The 24,588-nt window shown below is 41.8% G+C and overlaps 1 protein-coding gene across 1 annotated transcript in view; it reads left to right on the plus strand.

Annotated features, from left to right (window-relative positions):
• The window catches only part of GRIK3 (glutamate ionotropic receptor kainate type subunit 3), a 710,309-nt gene that overhangs the window by 327,442 nt on the left and 358,279 nt on the right, over nt 1-24,588 (plus strand). Inside the window, exon 2 of the mRNA XM_040337236.1 lies at nt 19,640-19,816. Within this exon, the coding sequence (XP_040193170.1) occupies nt 19,640-19,816 (177 nt within the window). The remainder of the gene's footprint in view (nt 1-19,639; nt 19,817-24,588) is intronic.

A 24,588-nucleotide genomic window follows, 5' to 3' on the forward strand; every position in this document is an offset into this window, starting at 1 on the left:
AAGGGTGCGTTATCGGTTGGTTCAATACATTCTTAACGATTTGCATGCTAGTAGGATTGCATCAAAACATTGCAAACTGCTTTGTATACTTTGGGCTTTATTGCATTTATTTGCTGTTATTGTGGCTTACAGTTATATATTATTTTGCAAAGAGATGTGACATTCTCACCTATTATGGCTAAAATGTATTAATGCTCCTTTGTAAATTCTTTATGTAGTACATTATAGCTACCAATCAGATTTACACCTGCACTGTGAAATGCTGTTTGAAAAATGTATTTTTCAATCTGTCTGGATGCTTCTTGGCAACAAAGACAGATCTTTTTTGTACACATACAATGTATTGCAAACTATAATCTACCATTTGATTCTCCCTGAAAGTGTTAAGTTGAACTTGTAAGCATCTAGCATTGTCTAGGGATCAGTGATATATTTGGGTTTTGTGCTGCCCTAGGCCTGTCTAAACTCAAGCACCCCCTAATTTAAATATGATCCAGCCCTTTCTGTGAAGGCCACACCCCTTATGATTTAAGACCCGCCCCAACATTTTCCAGTAGGGGCAATGGCTTCCTTTAATTTGAACCTCCACACACCCAGCAACAGCCAACCCTCTTGCCCCCATGCCATGTTTGCTAGGCTCTGCGCTCCCATTGGTGGACCAGGTTCTGCCAGGTAGAGGGGAGGAAGTTTTATGAATGTTCATTTGCTGATCGCCCCTTCCTAATAAGAAACTGGAGGCAACACTTAAAATGTCACTTCCGGGTCCTGCTCTCATTTTCCCCAGTTGCAGTGGCAGGCAATGAAGCTAATAGAGATTTGTGCTCCATTGGCTTTAATGGATAGTGGGGAAGACATTAGGGCCCAGATTCTCGTAGATTGGAGTAAAAATGGGCGGGCGTAACGTATCTGATTTATGTTACACCGCCGCAAGTTTTTCAGGCAAGTACTTTATTCACAAAGCACTTGCGTGTAAAGTTGCAGCGGCGTAACATAAATCACCCGGCGGAATTCAAATTCGGCGGGTAGGGGGCGTGTTTCATTTAAATGAAGCGCGTCCCCGCGCTGAACGAACTGCGCATGCGCCGTCCCTAAAATATCCTGGCGTGCATTGCTCTAAATGACGTTGCAAGGACGTCATTGGTTTTGACGTGGACTAAAATTACATCCAGCACCATTCACGGACGACATACGCAAACAACGTAAATTTATCAATTTTGACGCAGGAACGACGGCCATACTTAACATTGGTTGCGCCACATATAGCAGGGGCAACTTTACGCCGGGAAAAGCCTAACGTAAACGTTGTAACTTTACTGCGTCGGCCGCGCGTACGTTCGGGAATTCGCGTATCTAGCTAATTTGCATACTCAACGGGGAAATCGACGGAAGCGCCACCTAGCGGGAAAAAAATAATTGCAGTTAAGATCCGACGGTGTATGAGACTTACGCCTGTCGGATCTACTGAATATCTATGCGTAACTGATTCTAAGAATCAGTCGCATAGATACGACAGGCCCAGATTAGGACTTACGACGGCGTACATGGCGCTGCGCCGTTGTTAGCCCTTTGAGAATCTGGGCCTAGGAGTCTAAAAGGTCCCTGATGTCTCATTAAAGAGAACTTGTCACCAAAAAAAAAAAAAGCATCACAATGTGATAAAAAAAGAGTTTAGTGAAACCAATAAAACAAACCTGTACAAAGTGAAAGTTTAAACACTTAAACCCCCCTACCCCAAAATGTTTTGAGCTTCCCCACATTCATTGCTCTACACATGTCAATTTCACTGTGCATGCCAGAGCAATAGCAACAATTATCTACGTCTAACTCTAAACTGATGAACTGTCACCTGTTGGTAGATTTAGGATACTGAAGTTTGTATTCGTTTCATGGCCACACCCAATTTTAAGTCTTGACATGTTGATTAACTTTTTTTATATTTTACCAAAAATTGGGTAATGCTGTAACAGACAAAACTGGAATTCTCCTTTTAGATGCTTTTTAGACATTTTTAAACATTAGGCCTGATGTTACTACTACCTTATAACTTCCAGGTGCACTGAATTTCTATTAAAGCTGTACATTCACACAAGCCCACGGATACTCCTTTACTATAGCCCTTCTGCTGGAGCTGACAGATTGCAAGTCCAGACACTAAACACTACATCAAACATTGGCAGTCTCCGTACTTGTTAAAGAACATTTCTCGATAAACAAGCCTTATTCATACATCATAATACCAGTTATGACTATTTTAACTGTAGATCATTGTCCTCAGAAATTTGAGTGTTTTTCAGTTTATTTGTAAAGCCCATTTAAAGCGGAAGTAAACCCATCGATTTAACAGTTTCAAAAAGCAGTTACATTTCCGGCATGCCGGGATTGCTAACTGTCACATTGGTTGTACTCTCAACCAAACTGCCAAACCATCCAATGACTGGTGTCATAACTGATCACATGTGCAGCACCATGGCAGTTGAAGATTAAACATAGGCCAAGATGGCAGCTTCCTTGGCTGAAAATGATAGGTGGGTTTACTTTAAATAGTTGCAAATTAATAGGTGAAATATGAGAACTGCCAAACTCTGGCTAGTAAATCCTTCAACTGTCAGGGTACCTTAGAGGAAAAGAAGCATGAGGACAGTCACCCTAGCAGATAGGAGATAAGGTAAAAATCATTCCTCTGTCAGAAGAATATTGGACTTATAAGTGCACTCAACATGCACTCTCCCAGGACTTGGTGGGGCAATTTTGTTATATATTGTTATATTTGTTATATATTTCTGTGTAAGTACATGGCAGCATCTATGATGTGATTTAATTTTGTTGTAAACCCACACAAATACCCAGTGAAGTGAACAGTCTCAGATGATACACGAGGATGAAAAAAATCCTCCTATACACGTTTTACTTGTATATCTGCAGTCTTTTCTTTTTTTACATCCCTTCAAAAGTGCTGAATTTAGATACATCTTTCATTATTTGTCAGTAACACAGAGGAGGGGGCAGGTAGCTTTAGTTAGAGCTCTTATACAGTGTGTGAGAGCTGATTGGAGAAAAGGGACACACTCCCCCTCACACATGGTACAGGAACAAAGGAACATTGTGAAAAAACAAGCAATGTGCTGAGCTCTCCTCCCCCTGTCACCATTTTATCTCTGGTGTTGCTGATAACAGATGAATGAAGCACCAGAGAGAAATGGCACTTGGAGCTTTAGCGAGAGAGAGACAAATAAACACTACAGATGTACATTATCTCACAAGAGTGAGTACACCCCTCACATTTTTGTAAATATTTTATTATATATTTTCATGTGACAGCACTGAATAAATTACACTTTGCTACAATGTAAAGTAGTGAGTGTGCAGCTTCTATAACAGTGTACATTTTCTGTCCCCTCAAAATAACTCATCACACAGCCATTAATGTCTAAACCACTGGCAACACAAGTGAGTACACCCCTAAGTGAACATGTCCAAATTGGAGCCAATTAGCCATTTTCCCTCCCTAGTGTCATGTGACTCGTTAGTTTTACAAGATCTCAGGTGTGAATGGGGAGAAGGTGTGCTAAATTTGGTGTTATCGCTCTCACACTCTCATACTGATCACTGGAAGTTCAACATGGCACCGCATGGCAAAGAACTCTCTAAGGATCTGAAAAAAAAAGAATTGTTGCTTTACACAAACATGGCCCAGGCTATACGAAGATTGCCAAGACCCTGAAACTAAACTGCAGAATGGTGGCCAAGTCTATACAATGTAAAGTAGTGAGTGTACAGCTTATATAACAGTGTAAATTTGATGTCCCCTCAAAATAACTCAACACACATCCATTAAAGAGGAAGTAAACTCTCCCACTCTGATGCTCCTTTTCATTTAGTCCATGATATTAAGTAATTATCAAACTATAGCCACTGTAATCCAGCCCAAATCACATATTACTTACTGTTTAAAGAAACTTAAAAAAAAAATGTTTCATGGGGTAAGGCAGCTCCATCTTAAGTATTGTTTTCTAAGTCCCAAGTAGAGTGTATTTCCACCCTTACATTGAGCACTTTCTGTACTGTTAACCAAGCTTCCTTTTCAATCCAGCGTTTCTATGGCAACCCTGCTTCCCTGCTCATAGCCGACTTGTTTTATTTCCTAGTATTTACACGTGCCAATTATCTAGCCTATGTCAATCTTATTATTATTATTATTATTATTATTATTATTATTATTATTTTTATACAGCTTCAGCTGATAAGACTGCAGTAATGCAGTCCGATTCCCAGGTTTACACTTCATGTGATGTCACATGGGGTGTAGGAGGAAGCTCTGAGTGATTATGCAGTGTTGTGCAGTGTTGTGCCGTAGGAAGTCCTGATAATAGACAGAGAAGCACACAGAGTGTGCCGTAAATCAAGGGAGATATGGGCATGCTCCAGTGATGTCATTCTAAAGAACAAAAAGGATTGCAACAATACTAAGCAAGTAAGGAGATATCTACAAGCAGTGTTCATTAGGGTTTTGTATGCTGATTTACATAGGATAAAGTTATGAGGGAGAGTTTACAACCACTTTAATGTCTAAACCGCTGGCAACAAAAGTGAGTACATCCCTAAGTGAAAATTTCCAAATTGGGCCCAAAGTGTCAATATTTTGTGTGGCCACCATTATTGTGTTGCCAATGGTTTAGACTGTAATGGCTGTGTGATGAGTTCTTTTGAGGGGACAGCAAATTTACACTGTTATACAAGCTGTACACTCACTACTTTACATTGTAGCAAAGTGTAATTTCTTCAGTGTTGTCACATGAAAAGATATAATAAAATATTGACAAAAATGTGAGGTGTGTACTCACTTTTGTGAGATACTGTATGTGCTTTGTTTAGATTGCATGTCTGAAGTTTACAACCACTTTAAGTTATTCAGTAACATTTTTTAAAGAAATAACTAATCTGTGACTTATCCTCCTGGCTATAGGGGATATCCCATGTGGAGTGGGTTGTGCCAAGGGAGTGTGTGTGTGTGGGTGTGGGGGGGGGGGGCTCCAGCTGCTTTTGCAACAGGTCAGATACACCACAAAGTCTTGGTTAGGCCAGCTTGGGATTTCCTTTATGTAGCCCCGAAGGGAAAGAGCCATATGTGTGCTATCCTCAGATAGTAGGCCTCTGAAGGCCACAAGCTGTAAGACACTAGTGGGCCATGGGGCACCACTCGAGCTAGGCTTGAAGTGTGAATGGGTTAAGAAGCAGATGTGAATCCCCATAAAATTACATCTCTTTGAATTCCTATACTGCCCTCTAATTGCCTAAGCAAGAACCGTTTCAGAAATGTGCATATAGAGGACCTTGAACGTCCATTCTTATGTTGTCATAACAGTACAGCGCTACACTCAGGAATAGTTTTATTCAGTTGTATTCTTTTCCTTTGAGAGGAGAGGTATTCTTCTAAAAATGTCATGTCTCAGGTCAGCATTGAGGTGAGCAGGAGACAGTTTAGACTGATGTTAGAGACTGATGTTTCTTTTCTGACAGAGCATCTACTGTAAGTAATTCAAGTAAAATCCAAGAAGTAATGCCCTGTACACATGATCGGATTTTCCATCAAAAAAAGTTGGATGTGAGCTTTTGGTCGGAAATTCCGTCCGTGTGTATGCTCCATCCAACATTTTATGCCTGAATTTCTGCCAGCAAAAGATTGAGAGCAGGTTCTCTATTTTTTTCGACGGAAAAAGTAATTTTCGGAAAATCCGCTTGTCTGTATGCAATTCCGACGTGCAAAAAACACGCATTCTCAGAATCAAGCAGAAGAGCCAAACTGCCTATTGAACTTCACTGATCTCGGATCATCGTACGTCTTGTACGTCACCACGTTCTTGACGGTCGGAATTTCAGACAAGATTTGTGTGACCGTGTGTATGCAACACAAGTTTGAGCCAACATTCCGTTTTTCTTTTCGGAATTTACGATCTTGTGTACAGGGCTGCACTATTCTAACAATTTGAATGCGCATATTCCGATTATTACATGCATGTCTGTGATTGGTTCTCTTGAAAGTGTATGTGCATCTTAAATTATTTTATTTATTGTTTTGGATAGAATAGAAGGGAGTTAAAAACCCTGTTGGGAGATTTTCCTTCTTATTTTTGTTTTGGCGACATGATAGGAAATGATAGAAAATCTCCTCAAAGTAAAGGGAATTCCCCTCTTAGACAATCCTCACCTGAATATTTGTCCCTATTGAAAGATTTACCTTCATGTGAAAGCTCCAAAATTTAAGATTTTGTTTTGGTGACAACAGTCCCCGGGACAGAAGACTTTTCCCAACGTGGACTCAAACCACAATAAAAAAAACTTAGCAGGGGGCACGCATAAACCTTTTCCACTCTATCCAAAGCTATGGGGTCATTTTCGTAAAGGGTAATAGGCTGTTCACTTTGCAAGGGAAGTTACCCCACAATGTAGTAAATGTGGTGCAATTTCACTTTGAAAAAAATACCCGATCACGTACAAGGGAAATAAAAAAAAAGTTTTTACACATGAATGGATGATGGAAGTCAGCAGAGCTTCACCTCATTTTCTAAGCTCTGAGGAAACTTCTCTTGAAAAGTGCAACTTCCCTTGCAATGAGAACAGTATACAGTATTTGACTTTAGTAAAGCAATCCCCATGCATTTACATATACTTTAAAACCTCACTCAGTGGTAATATAGCAGGGTGATGCATTACTTATGTCAGAAAGCACAGAATATGACTGGAAGTGAGTCTTATTTCCTGGCAGCATCAAATGAAGACAGATGTACTTGATCTCACACAAGGGTAGCATGTGTACTTTTCAAAGAGAGACTGAACCATATGTCTGCACGGCTTTTATTACTCAGTGCAGGATGCTGCAAGTCAGTCTGCACATCCCACTTTCATCTATTCATTGTCCTGTCTTTCCAATTAGAAATCATTGCCTGAATCAGCATCACTTGGCTCATCACAGAGCCAAATATGTAATTTAATAGTAATTACTGGTGCAAAATCATCTTTTATCTGCAATAAAATTCTCATGTGTTTGACTGTTGGTACAGTGTTTGCCTGATGAATGCTTTGGAGATACAGGTCATGTAACAAATCACATTGCACTAAAAGATTCTCTGTGCTTTACCATATAAATTACTGTTAGTTTTTTATTGCTCTTTTATATTCATGCTTATCTATTATTATTCATTTAAAAAGTGAGATTCATTTTTAGCAGAGTTTTAACTAACTTAGCAAAGGATCAGATAAATCTTAACTGGTGCGTTATGCGGGTGTTGCTGCCCTGCTGATATTTGTCTATAAACGCAGAAAAGGATTAAATGACATGCCACGTTTGACCACTATAGATTATAGACCACTATAGACCAGTAATATCTCTAATTTTCTCCCCTGTTCATTCAAAAACACGTTTACCCAACCACCTCATCACCTCACTGAAAGGCCAGAAAGCATTACGGAATGCCTACAAAAATACACGGGATGCTCATACAGTTAATGAAGTAAAAGGGAGTCATTCTGGCAAAGAGATAATACACAATTTCCTAAACTGCAATCTACATAGGCTGCACAGAGAGCTAACTATACGTATTTGTAACATTTGGATAAAAGATGTTGTTGTTCAGTCGTTTAGCCGTGTACGACTCTTCTTTACCTCATGGACCATAGCGTGCCAGGCTTTTTTGTCCTTTACTGTACCTACTGGAGCTTGGTTAACTTTATGTTCATTGTTTCGATGATGTCTATCGTCTCCTTTTTCCTTCCATGTTTCCCAGCATCAGGGTCTAATCCAATCAATCCTCTTTTCGCATTAGGCAACCAAAGTATTTGAGTTATAGCCTCAGGATCTGTCCTTCTAGTGAATATTCAGGGTTGTTTTCTTTCAAGATTGACTGGTTTGATCTTCTTGCCGTCCAAGCGCCTTTTAACCACTTAACCCCCGGACCATATTGCTGGTCAAAGACCAGAGCACTTTTTGCGATTCCGCACTGCTTCACTTTAACTGACAATTGCACGGTCGTGCGACATGGCTCCCAAACAAAATTGGCGTCCTTTTTTCTCACAAATAGAGCTTTCTTTTGGTGGTATTTGATCACCTCTGCGGTTTTTAGTTTTTGCGCTATAACCAAAAATGGAGCGACAATTTGGAAAAAAAATAATATTTTTTACTTTTTGCTATAACAAACATCCCCCAAAATATATATTAAACAAATCGCAATAAACGTTTATTGATTGGTTTGCACAAAAGTTATAGCGTCTACAAAATAGGGGGTCGTTTTATGGCATTTTTATTAATATTTTTTTACTAGTAATGGCAGCGATCAGCAATTTTTTTTCAGTACTGCAACATTATGGTAGACACTTCGGACACTTTTGACACATTTTTGGGACCATTGGCATTTTTATAGCGATCAGTGCTATAAAAATTCATTGGATTACTATAAAAATGCCACTGGCAGGGAAGGGGTTTACACTAGGGGGCGGGGAAGGTGTTAAGTATGTTCCCTGGGTGTGTTCTAACTGTAGGGGGGGTGGCCTCACTAGGGGAAATGACTGATCACTGTTCATACATTGTATGAACAGACGGTCAGGCATTTCTCCCCTGACAGGACCGGAAGCTGTGTGTTTACACACACAGAGCCCGGTCCTCGCTCTGTAACGAGCAATCGCGGGTGCCCGGCGGCGATCGTGCCCACCGGGCACGCACACGGGAGTCAGGTACGAGCGGGGGGCGCGCCTCCGGCGGCGCGTGCGCGCCCCTAGTGGCCGCTTAGAGAGCCGACGCTATACTTTGGGCTCTTGCGCAGGGGAGCCGACCTGGCGCCGTAGAACTGTGGCGGCTGGTCGGTAAGTAGTTAAGCACCATAGTTCAAAAGCATAAATTCTTTGGCGTTCAGCCATCTTTATGGTCCAACTTTCACAGCCATGGGTTACTACTGGGACTACCATAGCTTTGACTCTATGGCACTTTGTCTGTAGGGTGATGTCTCTGCAAAAGATGTTGTATACCATTGAGAATATAACTGAAGCTACTGAAAGTGACCTTTTCAAAATGTGGTTCTACTATAACCATTTTGAGACATTTACTGTATATATTAATTGTAAGATTGGGGTGATCAGACTCCAGCGGTAGGTGCGTTTTTAGTGAGTACACCAGTCCAGAACTGATTTTTTTAAGGGCCTGGTAGCCCACTTTTATTTAAAAGCACAAAAAGTTCACAAATACATCAGTAGCCCTCACAGGGGGTTCCACCATTACTGTATCTTGCATACTCAACACTTTAGCCTCCTGGCTTTCATTCTTGCCATCCGGCTGTTTCAGGCATTTAGCCTAGGCCTTAGGTCTGCTCTTCAGAACAAACAGAGTTTCCTAGAGTTAAGCTCTCTCCTAGCTTACTCCTGATCAGCGCCTTGCTGCTCAATCACCATGAGATGCATACTCTGGCTGCACTCATGCAGTGTCTGACTCCTCTCAGAGGGATAGGAGTCCACCTGACTCCAAGGCACTGACTTCCTGTCTGTTGGGTGGGGCCCTGAGCCATAGTCAGGTCAGAACTAAATAGCCAAACACACAGCTGTGCAATCAGTGTGTCTTTCTCTACAAAATCTGGTGTAAACCAACAGTCTTTAACGTCGCACAGGGTCCCACCGTCACATAATGTATACTTTGGGAGCTTCTCACCTGGACTAAGCCCCATCCTCCATATAGGATTCCATGTATACATGCATGAATTACACAGGAGGAACTTCCAAGCATCTTACTTGAAATTCCCACAAAACAGTCGATGTGTATACATTATACCCTGTCTTACCATGTGAAATGCAGACACACATGTCTTGACTCCCATGATCAGTGACTTCTAAAAGTCTTCAACAGTCTTCAATGTATCTGTAGAACATGTAATTCTTGTATTATGAAAGTGGAGGTGAATGGGCAACACTAATGTGCTGTTTGTTACAATAAAGGCAACATGGCAAGCATCATATATATAAACTGAAGGATGTTGTTGACATTCTGTCCTAAGTACATGATTTCAAACTATTATGTGATTATTTAAAGTATTTAAATTATTTATAGATTAAAGTGATACTAAAGTCTTATTTTTTTTTTAAATAACAAACATGTCATATTTACCTGCTCTGAGCAATGGTTTCTCACATAGCAGCCCAGATCCTCCTCTTCTTGGGTCCCTGGCCGGCCCTCCTGGCCCCTCCCTCCTGCTGAGTGCCCTCAGAGCAAGAAGCCTGCTCTGGGGGCACCCGAGTCGATCTGCTGCTCTGTACATCCATTCACAAACGGAGCCACGGCTCGGCCCCACCCCATCTTTCTCCTCATTAGATCATTGACTTGGATTGACGACACCAGGAGCCAATGGCGCCTGCTGCTGTGTCTCAGCCAATCAGGAGGGAGAATCCCTGAACAGCAGAGTCTCTCATGCAACATGCCTGGATCAAGATGGGGCTCAGATACGTATTAGGTGGGTAAAGAAGGCTGGGACAGGGCTCCTGCACACAAAAGTTTTTTTTATTTTTATGCATAGAAGTCTAAGGCCCCTTGCACACTGGGGCGTTTTTCATGCGGTACAGCACTAAAAATAGCGCTGCTATACCGCATGAAAAATCATGCCCTGTAGTGTTCAATGTGAAAGCCTGAAGGCTTTCACATTGAAGCAGTGCGCTAGCAGGAGCGCACCAAAAGTCCTGCTAGCCGCATCTTTACCGCGGTATAGGAGCGGTGTGTTCACCGCTCCTATACCGCGCCTTCCCATTGAAATCAATGGGAAAGCGCGGTAATACCGCGGTATTAACCCTTTTTCGGCCGCTAGCGGGGGTTAAAACCTCACCGCTAGTGCCTGAATATCGCGGTAAATACGACGGTATAGCCGCGCTACAAATAGCGCGGCTATACCGTCACCGCGGCTGCACGCCTCAGTGTGAAAGCAGCCTTAGGATAAAAAAAAAAATTCTATCTTTAGAACCACTTTAAAGCAATTATATTTTTTTAATTGGTTAGTGGTCGCCTATACATTCAAAATAAATGTCCAGTAAATGCTATTATGTACAGGTCAATGGACATTTATATGAACAGTGACACACAAGCAAAAGGATGGTGACTGTGCTGTCAATGTGAAAACATTTGTAACACTTGCAGGGAGTGGAATAAGCCTCTGTTCACACCAGTGTGATTTCTTATGAGATTTGATAGTTCCAAGTTGCATAACAAGTCTCACCCCATTGCCGGCAATGGAACCGTTCAAATAGCTCACGTCACAGCAACTTTGAAAATGGTTTCTGCGCTATTTTATTCTGATTTTCAAATGAAGTGCAAATTAAGTGATTTCAATGCCGCACTGGTGTGAACCAGGGCTAAATGCTATAATTTGATTGCGCAAACATAAACAAACGGAAACATAAATATAGTACACAAATTAGATGGCTTTACTGTCTTGCCCAATTATATGAAATTCCCCACAAAGGTGGATCTCAACCTAAATCTAGATTTATTACATCTCCTACAGATGCAGAGGATGTGCATGCTCTTGTAAGTACCATTAGGCCTCGTACACACGACCGAACATGTCTGCTGAAACTAGTCCGCGGACCAGTTTCCGCGGACATGTTCGGTCGTCTGTACGGCCGACCGGACCAGATTCCCGGCCGAGCGGACAGGTTTCCAGCGGACAAATGTTTCTTAGCATGCTAAGAAACATGTCCGCTGGAAGCCTGTCCATCGGACATGTTCGGTCGTCTGTACGACTCACCGGACATGTCCGCTCGGCCGAAAGCCCTCGCATGCGTCTAAGTGATTTGACGCATGCGTGGAAGCATTGACTTCCAGGGTCGCGCACGTCGCCGCGTCATCGTCGCGGCCACGTCACCGCGTTCGCTGTCCGCGGGGATTTTGGTCTGATGGTGTGTACACACATCAGACCAAAATCCGGCAGCGGAGATGTCCGATGAAAACGGTCCGCGGACCGTTTTCATCGGACAGGTCCCGTCGTGTGTATGAGGCCTAACACACCAAGGGAACCTTAGTGGCTGCTACTAATATGATGGATCTGTTCCCTAGGTTGTGATATCAGTGAACTGGTGCATGGGTCATTACATATCACTTTGTTATTGTAAATGCATGACTAGCTCTGGCCATGAGGCAGTATACTGCCCCAGATTTGTAGGCAAGCATTATATATGAGATTGGACGGAGGGTGGTTGGCATTAAGATGACTGAAAGTTTCATACTTCGAATATTATTTTGTTTTGGGCTCATGGTGATTGGATTACAAAATTTCAGAGTTGGAAGAAAGTTTGAATGTCAATATAAATTATTCAGTTTTTCAGTCCTCCTAACAGAGGCAGATAGGAGAGCGTGTAAAGGTTTAGTGGATAAAAAAAGTGACCAAAAGTTTTTTGTTTTTGTTTGTGCCTTAAGTGCCCTACTGCCTGTCCTGCTGTCACTCCGCAGCAGCAGGACAAAGCACTGCAGCAGGCTAGTGGGGTATAGAGAGTGACACCATGCTTTACAGCATCAGGTGGCATCAACCCTAGTGACGCCACTGCTTACCAATTATTAGATGGTGTGCCTGAATTTGTTTTCCTTTTTTAACCTTTTTTTTCTTTAGTTCTACCTGGTGATCTGACCAGTAACATACCTCCTGTATTAAGGATGAAGGAGCACAGGGACACTTTTGGACAGCAGCATTGTCAGCCTGGGGAGGTACTGTTAGATGCCCCAGCATATTTTGATACACTAACAAATTAACTGCTTGACGACCAGCGCAGGACTATATACATCAACAGCATGGCACGGACAGGCAGAAGGACATATTTATATACATCCCCTTTAAAAAGCCGGCATTGTGGGCGTGCATGGGAGCTCCGTGACTCCAAGCGCGGGTCCCGCGGACTCGATGTCCATGGGCACACCCACGATCGTGTCACGGTGAGTAAGAAGAAGAGGGAAATGCTGATGTAATCAAGCATTTCCTCAGTCTTCCTAGTGACAGGACAGGACCTGTGATCGGAAGCTGTGATCACTGTCATGTCACACATAGCCCATCCCACCTACAGTTAGAACACATCTCTAGGCACACTTAACCCCTTCAGCACCACCTAGTGGTTAACCCCTTCACTGCCAGTGTCATTTTCACAGTAATCAGTGCATTTTTATAGCACTGATTGCTATTCTGTTGAAAAACAACAGACATGCTGGCAGGATCACTAGGTGAAAACAAAGTAAATAAAACCTAGCAAAGGAAGCTATGCAGCCAACACATCTAAGGCTGCATTCACACTTCAGCGTTTTGAATCACGGGCAGATTTGCCACGAATATGCCCGTGATTTGAAAGCACTGAAATTGCAGGATTTCGCATTTGAGATGCCATTCAGTTGGATGACACCTCAAATCAGGGGACAGGTCTGCTATGATTGTCGCGCTGCAATCGCAGCAATATGCATCGTGGGAAGCATGTCGTCCAAAATTAGCGCCTGAACTTTTTCTATGCCTCCCACAATGTATGTTGCCGCAATTGCAGCACAGCAAGCAAATCGCAGCAAGCCCGTGCGCGACTTGAGGCGTCATTCAAACAAATGGCATCTCAAATGCGAGTTCCGCGATTTGTCAATCACAATCTGCCCGCGATTCAAAACGCTGAAGTGTGAATGCAGCCTGGGAGTGGATAAGCTGCAATATAACAAATGCTTGCTCTTAGATTTATTACCAATTTAAGAAACTTGACATTTTCTTTCTAAATGTTTTTCTGCATCTGTGTGTATGGAGTCAGTAGATGAATAAAAAAGGAAATTATTATTTTATTTATTTTTTAGTTTATAAATTCTTAGCGGGTATCAAAGCATGAAATTGTTCATTGGTCAAAGGGTTTAAAACCACCATCCTAATGGATAACATTTAAAGATAACTTTTCTCTAATAGCAGTGTCATTGTCTAGATTGGCATATATTTTAAGAGTATTGCCTTTTGTTCCATCTCTGTAGCTTTCCTGGGCTCCTAAGTCCTAGCATTTAGTATTCTGTACCTGTTCTCTGTCTGCGATCCTTATCTTTCTCTTTCCAATAGGCTCAGTGTTGTAATGTCTTTACACAGACTCTAAATGACTATCAGCTCCTAATCTCTCTACATCAGATCAGCAATGATTATGTTTGATCTGTTAGGACATCCCTCCTCCTCTCTCCCACACTGCATATTTATGTGTTCACTTCAATATGTTTGCTGCTCATCTCAGAAATGCAGCATGTCAGACACTCACAGTAAAACACTCATCACTTATCATCGTTATCCAACATTGTGTCACACGGATCTTATTTTCTATTGATTTCATCTAGGATTGACATTAACTGCATTGTTAACCTTTGTAAAGATGAGGGCCAGGCGTGTATCATCTTAATTGGATGGTTTTATGGCTTCCTAACTCTTAACCTATCTCCAGGGAGCATGAGAGGGCACATACCTTGTATCCACAGGTTGTACTGGAAGGTTCTATGCTCTTTCTTTGTGTTCTACAAATTCACTGAAGATAACTATGGTTGAAAAAAATGGACAAAGACTTCTGGTTATGTTACTATTTGGAGATTACAATACATAGATGTAAAAAAAAGTCTAAAAGCTATAGAAACTAGGACAACCAAAAGTAATGGGGAAGTAAAAGGGACAGCCGTTTAGGCCTCCCTTTCCTCATGGGGTCACGGCAGCAGCAAGAGACTAAGGCCCCATACACACGATAGAATCCATCCGCTGAAAAATCCCAGCGAATGGGTTTCAGCGGATAGATCCTATGGTGTGTACACTCCAGCGGATCTGTTTCCGCGGATATTTATCCCCTGGGATGGATTCCAGCAGATAAATATTTGCTGACATGCTAAACAAATCTATCCGCTGGAATCCATCCCAACGGATGGATCCGCTGGTCTGTATAGACTCACCGGATCCATCCGTCCGAAGGGATCCCCCGCATGCGTCGTAATGATTCGACGAATGCGTGGAATTCCTTATATGACAGCGTCGCGCACGTCGCCGCGTCATAATCGCGGCGACGGCGCGACACGTCATTGCCAGAGGATTTCGGTGCGGATTTAAAATGCAATGGTGAGTACACTCCATCGCATGGAAATCCGCACAAATCCTCGAGAGGATTTATCCGCGGAAACGGTCGTATTCGCGGATAAATCCTCTCGTGTGTATGGGGCCTAAGATTTAAAGGAACAGGTGTCAGTGTAATTAGGTGTGAGGCAGAGTGTCAGATGAGGTTAATAGCAGGTCAGCGTGTTATGTAAGGTCAAAGGGAGGTGAAGCTGCTAGAAGTTAAACAGTGCAGATTAGGATTGGTCATCCAGGTCAGGTGGGCTTAGAGGGTTCTGGAAGGTTTAGAGGTCAGCTGACAGGTCAGAGATCATTCTGGAAGGTGGTGTTAGCCTATTTAAGGGCCAGTAGTCACAGGGGTCAGCGCCAGTGTGACAGGAGAGAACCAGCAGGTGAAGCTCCCCGCCCTACCCCCCCTCGTCACGGCCGATTCATGTGGTGGCTCACTCTGGTTAGCCAGAGGGGAGATTTAAGGTAAAGTTAAGTTAAAATGCTGTTTCAGCTTGAGTCTAAGTGGCTGGGTTGAAGATTTGGTTATTAAGTTAATATTTGATGGTGTTTTTGTTATAAGATAAAGTTGATGGTATATTGATATTTTATTAAAACCAATGAATCAGGCCGTGGTCAATAAGTTCCAAAAATGAAATGGACGAGTTTATTTGTATTTATGCGAATAATAATAATAAATTATTTTGGTTATATATATTTGTTGCTGTGAATTCATTCTCTATGCATGTTTGAGGTTTGAATGATGCCTGTGATCCCATGGGAGGGATGGGGACCCAGTGTTGTGCAGGGCTGCTTAAAGCGGAGGTTCACCAGCATTTTTTTTTTTTAAAAAGCCAGCAGCTACAAATTATGCAGCTGCTGACTTTTAAAAAATGGCCACTTACCTGTCCAAGTCGCCCACAGCGTCAGCATCCCCTGCTGCCATCCTCAGTGAGGGAATCGGGAAGTTAAGCGATGCGGCTTCACTGCCGGTTCCCTACTGCGCATTGGGCGAGTCACACTGCGCCGTCCTCACTGGTCCCCGCTGTGTTCTGGGAGCCGTGTGTTTTCCAGAACACAACGGGGAGTGACGCGAAGGGGCAGGACTCCCGCGGGAGTCTATACCAGGAAGTGGTGCAAATACCTGTATTATACAGATATCTGCACCCCCTCCCCCCTGAAAGGTGCCAAATGTGACACCGGAGGGGGGAGGGTTTCCGAAAAGCAGGGGTTCACTTTTGGGTGAACCTCCGCTTTAAGGGCCTACAAAACCATCCAAAACAACCAACCATTTTGCATGTCCTAATCCAGGTCTATAGATTTTCCAAAATTTCTAATGCTCAAGGAAGTACTGCAGAGTTATTCTTGCAGAAGACATATCGGTAGAAATAGATATTTTTATTATTATTAATTGATGCCAAAGAACACCACAGAGAACAGAGGATCCAACATATGGCCATGGCTTGCTTCATTAAAAGACTTCTCATTATTCTGATCTCCACTGTTTATTTTTCTTCATTGGGGACATATTTCTTTAATTGTTGTGTTAATTTTCTCATGTCTAATTGACAAAAGATCCAGATGGACTAAATCTTCTTGGTCTCAATATGTATTAGGAAGAGCCATGGACCATTTATTTGTCTATTAACACTGTAAACGGTTGAGGAGCTTCATCTGTAGACATAAACTTAGAGTTTAAAATATCAGCTGCCAGTCATTAAGATACTGTCAACAGCCATTTAAAAGGGCGATGATTTTAGCAGTGTACCATTACACAGTACAAATAGAAAAAGGTCTTTTTTCCATCGGTGTAAAAAAATAGAATGTTTTAAATTTTTCCTATGGATAAAAAAACGATGGGAAATTCAGATCGTCTGTGTGGAACTCCATCGGAGTAAAATCCACGCATGCTCAGAATCAAGTCGACGCATGCTTGGAAGCATTGAACTTCATTTTTTTCGGCTCGTCGTAGTGTTTTACGTCACCGCGTTTTGGCACGGTCGGAATTTAGTCTGATAGTGTGTATGCAAGACTGATGAAAGTCAGCTTCATCGGATATCCGACGAAAAAATCCATCAGAAATCCGATCGTGTGTACACGGCTTTAGTGTTCCTAGTTGACACACACTATAGTGGGATATGCTTTGTTCATGTTTCATGCCTGAGGTTTACATCCACTTTAATGTTAGGAACTCATGAACTTTTTCATAGTTCAGTAGGTTAAAGAGACAGCACTAGATATAGAATGCATAATTCTTCATAGTGTTTTGTAATTGTATGATAATTTCTCAAAAACAGAATTGAAAGGAGACTGAAACACTGGATGGAGCGTGATGCTCAATGTTTGATTGGGTTCAGATCAGGAGACATACAGTACTGAATCAATTCCACCCTGTTCTTCTTTAGGAAATGCAACAGTGGCCTTAGATTTGTGTTTTGGATCATTATTAGGTTGGAAAAGTGCACAAAGACCAAGGGCATGAAGTGATTGTAGTATCTTCTCTTTCAATATAGAGCAGTACATCTATGAATGCAGCTCCTTGACCCCAGCAGCACTCATGCAGCCCCACAGAAGGACACTGCCCCTGCCATGTTTCACTGTAGACACCATGTACTTTTCTTTGTACTCCTCACCTTTGCAACACCATACATGTTTAATGCCATCGGTTACAAAAACATTTATCTTGGTCTCATTACTCCAGAGTACAGAGTCCCAGTAGTCTTCTTCTTTTTCAGCATGGGCCATGGCAAAATCTAGATGAGCTTTAGGAGAGGCTTCCTTTGTGGACGAGATCCATGCATGCTATTCCTTTGCAGTGTGCGCCGTATCCTATCAGAAACAATCACCCCAGTTTGGATTTCTACTTCTTTAGCAGTAAACTTGCATGGCGATTTTCTTTAATCCTTCTCATCAGAAGACTCTCCTGTCAAGGTGTTAACTTCCATGGATGGCCTGGATATCTCTGTGAGATGGTTGCAGTTCCATCTTTGTTAAATTTTTGTATACATTTTGCTACAGTATTCTGACTAATATTCAGCTTTTGCTGATCTTCTTGTAGCCTTCACCTTTCTTGTGTAAAGACATTTTTTTCTTTCTCAGATATTGTGACATTTCTCTTATATGTGGTGCCATTGCTGACAGCATGAAATGGGAAGGGGTTTTCTTTTTTAAATAACACCCTTTTATAATCAACTGTCTGCTCAACAACTGTTTAACGAATAATTAAACTCACCTGTAGTTGAATTATTGTTAATTAGGATTTTGTTGATTAAAATTTAGCTTTGCTCCTAACACTTTCATTGAGGTGTATTAATTTTTGCAACATGGTCTTGAATGAATTTGTTAGGAAAAAAATACTTTTTTGTGTGTGAAAATTAACAAATCTTGGTTACAATCAATGGCCCCCATTTGTGGGAGTATATTTGTAGTATAAGGAATGGAGTAAACAGAGTTTGAAGCAAAAATAAGTATCATGGATACACTTGTTCTGAGACTTTAACATATATCTATTTTTTTTCCAAAAGATAATAAGGTTTTCATGTAACTTTTATGGTTTAAAAAAAAAAAAGGAAGGCAGATTTCTGGCAAATCACAAAAGTCACACAAAGAGAACAGTACCTATCTGTGAAAAGCAGAATGCAGAAAGAAAATGCTAAAAAGTGTGTGTATATATATATACAAAACTACAAAACTAGTTTAGAGGCACTCACTGGTCTTGCAAAGGAGGAAGATCAAAAACAGCAGTGTTTTTATTGTCAACCTTTCGGTCTTGGTCTAGACAAAGATTGAACTTCATTGAAACGTTGACAATAAAAACAATGCTGTTTCTGACCTTCCTTCCCCGCAAGACCCATCAGTGCCTTTAAATTAGTTTTATATCTATATTGATTTCTTTGTAATGGGTGAGCATTTAATTCATGCATAGTGTGCCATAGTTACCTTTGAAAAAAAATAATATATATTTATATATATGTATTATATATATTTGAAGCAAGAAGATGACTGGCACTGTACTGGAGAGTCAGGAGGATAGTGCTTTAGGTTGGGTGAGGGATAATTTAAAATAATTATGTAAAGCTAAAATCGGGCTCTAAAATGAGAAGTGGACTTGCTGAAAGGGTAGGATATAATAACAACACAAATTCAGCTTATAAAATATTAGATTTTTTTGGTATGCTGACAAGGGTACTGTAGCTTCACTGCAGTGGTCAAGAATGTGTAATGTTTTGTCCTACACTATTTCAATGGTTGGCAGGAGCTTATAACCTGGAACTGTCATACAAGGGTCATTATTGCTACTTTATTTTCTAAGCACTATATTTACCTTGGATTAGTGGAGAGCTGTTTTTTATATTCCAGGCTTGTTTATTTCCAGACCTAGCGAGCCTCTGACTCTTAAGCACCTCTTAACGGTAGTAAGTAGTGCTCTGCTTGTATTAAAGGAATGTACGAGAATGTTGTTTTTGAGTCTAAGTTTATTAGGAAATCTATGAAAGCCTCTGCATATGTATATGCTTATTTCTCAGAATTTTTTTTTTTTATTTCAACAGGAGGAATTTTTGAATTTCTGGAAGGACCCACAGGACAGCTTGTGAGCGCAGAAGAACAAGCATTCAGGTTTGCAGCAAACATCATCAACAGAAATAGAACATTATTACCAAATACAACTTTAACCTACGATATTCAAAGAATCAATCTCTACGACAGCTTTGAAGCAAATCGAAAAGGTCTGTATGTTATGATAATATGATAATATGTATATGTTAGCTGTTTCTACTGCAAAAATATGAAAAATTCTGTTTAGTTACACAGGCTGTTTACATGTATGTTATCATATGTATATTGCACATACCAAGTGCTTTTGCAGATTTGCAACTAACCATTTCACCAACCTGTTAAATGGCCTATATAAGAATATCATCATGCTGCTGTGGTCATCCATATGCAGTGGTGTACCAATGGCAGGGGGGGGGCAGGAGAGGTATCCCTTCCATTCCTCTGCCTTATCCCATCCCTCCACCATCATCCCTCTGCTACTGATCCCATCCGCCACCATCATCCATCTGCCACTGATCCCATCCCTCCACCATCACCCCTCTGCTACTGATCCATCCCTCCACCATCATCCATCTGCCACTGATCCCATCCTCCCTCCACCACCATCCCTCTGCCTGATCCCATTCCTCCACCACCATCCCTCTGCCACTGATCCAATTCCACCACCACCATCCCTCTGCCTGATCCCATCCATTCACCACCATCTCTCTGCTTGATTCCATTCCTTCATCACCATTGCTCTGCCTTATCCCATCTCTCCACCACCATCTCTCTGCCTGATCTGATCCCTCCACCATCATCCATCTGCCACTGATCCCATACCTCCACCACCATCCCTCTTCTTGATCCCATCCCTCCACCACCATCCATCTACCTGATCCCATCCATCCACCACCACTCCTGTGCCACTGATAACATCCTCCACCACTATCCCTCTGCCACTGATCCCATCTCTTCCACCACCATCCCTCTGCCACGGATCCCATCCCTTCCACCAACATCCCTCTGCCACTGATCCCATTCCCTCCACATCCCTCTGGTTACTGATCCCATCCCCTCCACCACTATTCCTCTGCCACTGATCCCATCCCCTCCACCACTATTCCTCTGCCACTGATCCCATCCCCTCCACCACTATTCCTCTGCCACTGATCCCATTCCTTCACCACCATCCCTCTGCCACTGATCCCATTCCCTCTACATCCCTCTGCCACTGATCCCATCCCCTCCACCACTATTCCTCTCCCACTGATTCCATCCCCTCCACCACTATTCCTCTGCCACTGATCCCATCTCTTCACCACCATCCCTCTGTCACTGATCCCAATCCCCCACCACTATCCCTCTGCCATTGATTCCATCCCTCCACCATCATTGCTCTGCCACTGATCCCATAAATCCACCACCATCCCTCTGCCACTGATCCCATCCCTCCACCACCATCCCTTTGCCACTGACCCCCTCACTTCACCATTCCTCTGCCACTGATCCCATCCCCACCAACTCAATCCCTCTACCACTGATCCCACCCCCCACCACCATTCCTATGTCACTGATCCCATCCCCTCCACCACTATCCTACTGCCACTGATCCCATCCCCCTCCACCACCCTCCCTCTGCGACTGATCCCTTGCCCTCCACCACCATCTCTCTGCCACTTATCTCACCCCCCAAACACTATCCCTCTGCCACTGTTCCTATTTCTCCACCAAGTTGGGGGATGCCAGATAAAGGGTCCGCCCCAGGTGCCAAATGCTCTAGGTACGCCCCTGTCCTTATGTTCTCCTTCAGCAATGAAGAATATTTCATATTCATTTCTTATTTCATATTATCATATAGAAAATCAGTACTCAGTTTGTTTGAACCTGTAAACAAAAGTATTAAAGTGCCGCTTTATCCAGGCCATACATTTACCCCCTCCCAATACTGATTTTTACCTTCAAAAAAACAAATCACATTTTATTGCTGATCCCCTAGCTGAAACATGCTCTCACTGGGTCACTGGTTCTCTGACATCTCGGTGCTTGAGCAATGGTGAGGAACAGGAATTGTGGGATCTATGCTGAAAAAAGTCAGTCAGTGCCTCTGCTTTAGAAAAGTCTCAGTCCTTGCAACAGTCCTTGCTACAGCTTAGAACCAGATGTACTGGAGAAGCAGTGGGCCCATGACACTTGTAGGGTGCCTGCTTCAACTACAGGTACTACAAAGTATTAAGGAGATATTAGTTTATTTTGTGATAGGCCACAGCAAGAGGGTAGGGTAACAAAGGCAAACTGGGTTTACGTCTGGTGACCTATTGAAATATTAATGCTATGCTATAGATGAGTTATGTGGCTTGAAAGGTTTGCAAGATCCACAAGCAAAATATGCAATCGTTTTTCAAATTATTAGCCATAATAATCATGTCTTTCAGAAATAAACACAATATCCTGATGGTACTGTAAGTTAAAATTGAATTAAGGAAGCAGTCAGTTCTGTTTAGTTACGAAACAGCAGACACTTTCAAGGAACCAAGCAACAAGTATTTGCTTTGCCAACATGAGAAAAAGCTCCAAGATTTGTTGTGCCAGATGTCATTTTTTAAGCAAATTGCTACCTGGTTCTAAATTGTGTTCAGCGCTAACCAATTTTGATAGATTTCCATGGCACCTTAAAATATAATTATATGTGACTTACCTTTCTTCTTCTGTGAGAAAATATTTTTCAAGAATTTAACATGAGTTTTCTTTCTTGGGTTCAAGAGAAAAGCTGCAGCTGATTTGTGTTGTAGGTCAAAAATTGGTCATGCTGTTATCCTTACTGATTTACTTTTGTGCCTTGTATACAACGAAGATGTGCTCAATGGTTTGGTTATTACCTACTTGTCTGGACAGTTTTCAGGCAATTTATGAACTCAGTGCTCATTGTGGCCAGTGCTAAACCGATAAAAATTGATCTTTCTTTTCCTCTGACTGAAATTGCCCTTAACGGACCTTAGTAAATTATATGTGTAGGCTGCGTTTACCTTATTGTAAAGTGTTACTGCTGTGATTGTGCATCACAGCATTTTCTCGATCTATCATAAGGCTGCGTTTAGGGGTTGCACAGAGTCAAGATTTCATAAAATTATATCATAAAATAATTTACCAATTTTTCCTATAAACTGTTATGCAAGACAGTTTTAATCCAAACAATAAATTTAAGCCAAGGCTGACATATAGAGAAACTCTATGCATGGTGAAAAATTCAAGATTACCCAGGAAAAAGGACTGGGTTGAAAGTGACAAAACCTCCACTTTTCCCCTTTACATGGCAAATGTAGATCCAAAAATCTATTCATCATAACTTTTCCTAAAAGTCTTCAAATCACCAGTTGATGATATCCACCATTTCTGGTATCAACAAGTTAAAATTTGATGGCATTTGTGCCTGTTTATTACATTTTGTAAAATATTTCTGGTTTGTTATGTAATCTGTCGGGAACAATATGGCTTTTAATGGAATGCATTGGCGAACTAAAAGCCCATACATATATAGGGATTAGGGATGAGCTAAACACCCCCAGTTCGGTTTGCAGCAGAACATGCGAACAGGCAAAAAATGTGTTCTAACATGTGAACACCGTTAAAGTCTATGGGACACGAACATGAAAAATCTAAAGTGATAATTTTAAAGGCTAATATGCAAGTTATTGTCATAAAAAGTGTTTAGGGACCTAGGTCCTGACCCAGGGGACATGTATCAATGCAAAAAAAAAAGTTTTAAAAACTGACTTTTTTCCGGGAGCAGCAATTTTAATAATGCTTAAAGTGAAAACATAAAAGTGAAATATTCCTTTAAATTTCATACCTGGGGGGTGTCTATAGTATGCCTGTAAAGTAGTGTATGTTTCCCATGTTTATAACAGTCCCTGCACAAAATGACATTTCTAAAGGAAAAAAAGTCATTTAAAACTACTTGCGGTTATAATGAATTGTCGGGTCCTAGCAATACAGATAAAAGTCATTGAAAAGAACAGCATTGGTTCCCCAAAGTCCATTATCAGGCCCTTTGGGTCTGGTATGAATATTAAGGGGAACCCCAAACCAAAATTAAAAAAACAAATTGGGTGGGGTTTCCCCCAAATTCCATTATCAGGCCCTTCAGGTCTGATATGGATATTAAGGGGAGCCCTGTGCCAAATAAAAAAAAATGGCGTGGGGTTCCCCCAAAAATCCATACCAGACCCTTATTCGAGTACGCAACCTGGCAGGCCGCAGGAAAAGAGAGGGGGGAAGAGAGAGCACCCCCCTCCTGAACCGTACCAGGCCACATGCCCTCAACATGGGGAGGATGTCCCCATGTTTATAGGGACAAGGGCCTCATCCCCACAACCCTTGCCTGGTGGTTGTGGGGATCTGAGGGTGGGAGGGCTTATCGGAATCTGAAAGCCCCCTTTAACAAAGGGGATCTCCAGATTTTGCCCCCTATGTGAATTGGTAATGGGGTACATCCTCTAATGGACAGATGGAAAAACAAGGTGACTATATGAAAGATTGAGTATTTCCCTTGCACCAGCATCAACTACATGCCTTGGGTATCTGCACAGTGCATTTCAACTAAGACTGGCTGCACTATCTCTGTATACATTGTACCCCTACCATTTCACCCCAAAAAAGTGAGAAAAAATTAAAAAAATACACACACAAAGTTGGTACAAGTCCTTTAATAAAAAAAAAAAATCCAGCACCGTAAGCATTGATTTGGAGCACTTGTGGGCACTGTTGTGGCTGCACTGATAATAAGGGATTAAACAAATTTAAATCATTACTGTACCTGCATTTATAAGCATTTAGAAATGTCCTATAAATGCATATAATCATATATATTCCATTTCCCATGTGAATTAGGCCTAGATAGTTGAGTAGCAAATTTCAATTTTGTAACTGAAATGACAGTTGATGAATGGAGTTAGAGAAATAT

Source organism: Rana temporaria, chromosome 2 (genome assembly GCF_905171775.1).
Source record: "Rana temporaria chromosome 2, aRanTem1.1, whole genome shotgun sequence".
NCBI lineage: Eukaryota > Metazoa > Chordata > Amphibia > Anura > Ranidae > Rana > Rana temporaria.